This window comes from Octopus sinensis, linkage group LG30, assembly GCF_006345805.1.
Source record: "Octopus sinensis linkage group LG30, ASM634580v1, whole genome shotgun sequence".
Taxonomy (NCBI): domain Eukaryota; kingdom Metazoa; phylum Mollusca; class Cephalopoda; order Octopoda; family Octopodidae; genus Octopus; species Octopus sinensis.
In genome coordinates this window covers 4,181,928-4,187,438 of record NC_043026.1, presented here as the reverse complement: position 1 = coordinate 4,187,438, position 5,511 = coordinate 4,181,928, and the positions used below count along the sequence as shown (strand labels likewise).

Genomic DNA, 5,511 nt, shown 5'->3' with positions numbered 1-5,511 from the left:
GAAAATTCAAAAATCAAGAGATGGGGTTGTGATGGAATTTGAGTATTAGAGATAGAGATTTAACTGATTAGCATTTAAACTGGCCACATCTAGCCCAAACTGTTTTACGTTCATCCCATAGTCCCAAACCAACAAGCAGGGAAAATTCTTTTGGGTTCTTGAAAACTCAAAAATTGAGAGATGGGGTTTTGATGGAATTTGAGGATTGGCGATAAAGATTTAACTGATTAGGATTTAAACTGGCCACATCTGGCCCAAACTGTTTTACATTCATCCCATAGTCCCAAACCAACAAGCAGGGAAGATTCTTTTGGGTTAAATTGAGAGATGGGATTTTGATGGAATTTGAGGATCGGAGATAGAGATTTAACTGATTAGGATTTAAACTGGTCACATCTGGCCCAAACTGTTTTACATTCATCCCATAGTCCCAAACCAACAAGCAGGGAAGATTCTTTTGGGTTAAATTGAGAGATGGGATTTTGATGGAATTTGAGGATCGGAGATAGAGATTTAACTGATTAGGATTTAAACTGGCCACATCTGGCCCAATCTGTTTTACGTTCAAACTGTCAAGATCTAGCCTCTTACACCTACCCTACAATGTCAATGTAAAAATATGAAATTTGAAAGGTGTGAGATAATGCGTGATAAATTCAAAACAATATGAATAAATAAGCATTATATTTGATGGAGTAGTCTGAATGCAAAAGGGTTAATAATGAGCTCTTTAGGATAATCAATAGAACTCATCCCATAGTCCCAAACCAATAAGCAGGGAAAATTCTTTTGGGTTTCTGAAAACTCAAAAACTGAGAGATGAGGAACCATGTGGTTGGTAAGCAAGCTACTTACCACACAGCCACTCCTATGCCTACAGCATGTTAATGTTTCTGCCAGCCCGCCACCTTGACATCGACAATAATGGTTTCAAATTTTGGTGCAAAGCCAACAATTTCAGGGGATAAGATCGGTGCCAGTGCTCAAGAGGTACTTATCTAATTGACTCTGGAAGGATGAAGAGCAAAGTGGTCCTCGACGGCGTTTGAACTCAGGAATGTAAAGAGGGACAAAATGGACCCAAGTGTCTTTGTTTGGTGCGAATAACAACAATAATCCTTTCTGCTATAGGCACAAGGCCCGAAATTTTGGGGAAAGGGTACAGTTGAATACAAGAATCCCAGTGTTTCACCGGTACTTGCTTCATTGACCTTGAACGGTTGGAAGTAGATCTTGGCAGAATCTGAACCCAGAACAAGAAGACAGGCGAAATGTTACAAAGCATTTTATCCAGTGTGCTAAAAATTCTGTCTGCTCACCACCTTAATAATAATAATAATAATAATGATGATGATGGATGATGGATGATTGATGATGAATGATTGATGATGAATGATGGATGATGGATGATGGATGATGATGATGATGATGATGCCCTGATGCAGTACCAGGCAGTGGCTCTCATGGCCTCTGATCTTAAATGATTGGAAGTGTTATCATGTACATTGTTTTGTCTTGGTATAAAAGATGGGCTACAGCAAATATTCTGCTCAATACCACAGATTTGCTCGTCAGTTGTTTGGCCTTAACCAGTTGAGCATGTCCCTTAGTGGCTGACGATATGTGCATCTCTGATCACGAGCAGAAGTAGTGGGGGAGCATCATAGCCATATGTTGAGAGGGATTCTTTGGGATTTGAATAATTCACCTTTGGAAACATGGGTGGTTCGTTCAACATCCTTAAACAACCCTTATTCAGGGACCTTTTGAGCGGGATGGGCTACTCAACCTGAAGAAAATTCTAACTGGGCCCCACCTGCAAGGTCATGTGCTGTTTATCTTGATATGAGATCACCATGTCACGCACATATGGTTGTGATGCATGTGCCTGGTGTACCCTTATCAGACAGGTAGTCATGATGGGTATATTGGGCTTCGTATATTTTACCCCAGTGTCACTTTGATGGCATGAACTGCTATCTCACTCAATAATAATAATAATGATGATAATAATAACAACAACAATAATATTCATACTGGTTTCAAATTTTTTCCACAAGGGCAGACATTTTGAGGGGGAGGACTAGTTGAAATAGTACTTATTTTATCGACCCTGAAAGTATAAAAGGCAAAGTCAACCCTGACGGAATCTGAACTCAGAACATAGCGACTGGTGAAATACTGCTAAGCATTTCGTCCAGCGTGCTAATGATTATGCCAGCTTCATAATAATAATAATAATAATAGTAATAGTAGTAATAATAATAATCCTTTCTACTATAGGCACAAGGCCTGAAATTTGGTGGGAAGGGGCCAGTGGATTAGACTGACTCCAGTACACAACTGGTACTTCATTTATCGATTCTGAATGGATGAAAGACAAAGTCGACCTTGGCAGAATTTGAACTCAGAATGTAGCGGCAGACAAAATACTGCTAAGCATTTTGCCCGGCATGCTAATGATTCTGCCAGCTCGCTGCTTTAATTATAATAATAATAATAATTATAATGGTTCCCGATTTAGGCACAAAGGTGAGCAATTTTTGAGGGATGGGGTTTGGTTGATAGTACTGATACCTGTACATGACTGGTAATTTAATGCAACTAACAACTAACCTTAGAGGAACAAGAGGTGAAATTGACCGCAGCTGGGTTTGAACCCAGAGTATAAAGAGCTGGAAAATGAATACTGCAAGGCATTTTATGAAGTCCCTTAATGTCCCGCAAGAAACAAAAGAAACGCAAAGAATTCACCAGCAAAAGATGATGGCCAAAATCGAAAGAGAGAAGACAAGAAGAAGGGATAAAGGATTGGGGTTGATTTGAAAGTATTCTTAGGGAGTTTTAGGGAGCTTACGATAGGTTCAGTCTCACTGCATGGCACCTTGGACAAATGTCTCCTACTATAGCAAAAGATGATGGCCAAAACCAGCAAAAGATGATGGCCAAAACCAAAAGAAGACAAGACAAGAAGAAGGGATAAAGGATTGGGATTGATTTGAAAGTATTTTTAGGGAGTTTTAGGGAGCTTACCTAGTACTTTCTTCCATTCTTTGCACATTTGACTTGAGCTGTGCAATGCTGGAATCATATTTGTTTAGAAAGTCTTTGGCCGATAAATCCGGCGCACTCGTACTGGACACCCTTTCGCTGTCGCAGTCTTCACAGGGACCGTTACTACTGTTATTGCTAGCCGTTCGGACAGAGTCTGTATCGGACTTCAGGGTGGCAGCTCGAACGATCTCGGAGCCAGCGGGCACGCATTTGGAGTTCTCTTTGGTCACCGGTACCAGTAGGAATTCGCGGAGGACTAAGGCATCGTTTGACCATAATTTGTTTTCTCGTTTTAACTGTTCCACCTGGAAAGAATTGAAGAGACGGACGGAATGAGACATAGTAATAAAAAAAAAAAAGAAAAGAAAAGCAAACAAGAGAAAAACAAAAAAAAATGCCAAAAATTACAAATACTTGACATGGGGACTTTGAATTGTGTAGATGTAAGATTGCACTCCAACCATGAGATTCCAGGTTCAGTCCCACTGCATGGCACCTTGGGCAAATGTTTTCTCAATAACGTCTTTGAGTGGATTTGGTACACAAAAATTGAACAAAAAAACCCCCATAATGTGTGTGTGTGGAGGCGTGTGGTTTAGTAGGTAGGGTGTTGGATTCATGATCGTAAGATTGTGGTTTCAATTCTTGGACGGAGTGATGCATTGTGTTCTTGAGAAAAACACTTCGACGATTCCAAACGTCTTTCATTCAATGTGGTTGGCCAGATCTGGATTATATCAGAGTGCTATTAAGGTACCTTACCAGATTCCAAATCCCTATTTCTTTACATTACACACACACACATGCATATATATATATATATATATATATATATATATATATAGGTGCAGGTATGGCTGTGTGGTAGGAAGTTTGCTTCCCAACAACATGGTTCCAGGTTCAGCCCCACTGCATGGTACCTTGGACAAATGTCTCCTACTATAACCTCAGGCCAACCAAAGTCTTGTGAGTGGATTTGGTAGACAGAAGCTGAAAGAAGCCCATTGTGTGTGTGTGTGTATGTATATATATATATATATATATATATATATATATATATATATAAAGTTAATCAAAACATGAAAACACAAGAGAAAACACAACAACGCGAGGATGTGGAACAAATATAGTATTATTGGACGCTCAGGAAGGAAGGAAAGAAGGAGGGTTTAACGTTTCGAGTGGAGCTCTTCGTCAGAAACATAAGAGAAGGAAAGATCCAGAGAAGGGAAGACGGAGGAAAAAGAATCGCCAACGGTACACACGCGGTCACATTTTGAATGACACCGTTTGACAACTGGGGCAGGTGTGTTTATGTCCCTGTAACTTAGTGGTTTGGCAAAAGAGACTGATAGAATAAGTACCAGGTTTTCAAAAAATAAATCTTGGGTTCAATTCATTTGAACCCCCCACCCAAATAAAACCTGCAAGGCAGTGCCCCTGCATGGCTGCAGTTTAATGGCTGAAATGTGTAAAAGATATAAAAATGTGAGATTATAGTCACGGCTGATGCCGGTGTTCTGTAACTGGCACCTGTGCCGGTGGCACGTAAAAAACACCCCACTATACTCTTGGAGTGGTTGGCGTTATGAAGGGCATCCAGCTGTAGAAACCATAGAAACCATGCTAGATCAGATTGGAACCTGGTGCAGTTCCCCAGCTTAACAATCTTCAGTCAAATCGTCCAACCCATGCCAGCATGAAAAACACATACACAAAGACAGTCGTTGTCATTCCTCCTTCTCGCTTCGGCCCCTACCGTTTCAGTCAGTCAGAAGATTTCAAGGCGGCGAGTTGGCAGAAACATTAGCAAGCCGGGCGAAATGCTTTGTGGTATTTCGTCCACTGCTGCGTTCTGAGTTCAAATTCCGTCGAGGTCGACTTTGCCTTTCATCCTTTCGGAGTCGATAAATTAAGTACCAGTTACGCACTGGGGTCAATGTAATCGACTTAATCCCTTTGTCTATCCTTGTTTGTCCCCTCTGTGTTTAACCCCTTGTGGGTAGTAAAGAAATAGGTATTTTGTCTGCCTCTAAGTTCTGAGTTCAAATTTCACCGAGGTCGACTTTGCCTTTCATCCTTTCGGAGTCGATAAATTAAGTACCAGTTACGCACTGGGGTGACTTAATCCGTTTGTCCCCTCTGTGTTTAGCCCCTTGTGTGTAGTAAAGAAATAGGTATTTCGTCCACTGCTGCGTTCTGAGTTCAAATTCCGCCAAGGTCGACTTTGCCTTTCATCCTTTCAAAGTCGATAAATTAAGTACCAGTTACGCACTGGGGTCGATGTAATCGACTTAATCCCTTTGTCTGTCCTTGTTCGTCCCCTCTATGTTTAGCCCCTTGTGGGCAATAAAGAAATGAGAAGATTTCAAGGATCAGATGAAAATCGCCTTGGCAAGCATCAGTGTATCAGTCAAGAGGGCCAGGAGCCAGGTAATCATGATGATGAGGAAGAGG

The 5,511-nt window shown here is 41.0% G+C and overlaps 1 protein-coding gene across 1 annotated transcript in view; it reads right to left on the bottom strand.

The window, feature by feature from the left end:
• Positions 1 to 3,013: 3,013 nt before the first annotated feature.
• The window catches only part of LOC115226642 (lysM and putative peptidoglycan-binding domain-containing protein 2), a gene marked incomplete at its 5' end in the record, with an annotated part of 81,963 nt that continues 79,465 nt past the window's right edge, over positions 3,014 to 5,511 (bottom strand). The window contains one exon of the mRNA XM_036515107.1: positions 3,014 to 3,359. Within this exon, the coding sequence (XP_036371000.1) occupies positions 3,030 to 3,359 (330 nt within the window). The remainder of the gene's footprint in view (positions 3,360 to 5,511) is intronic.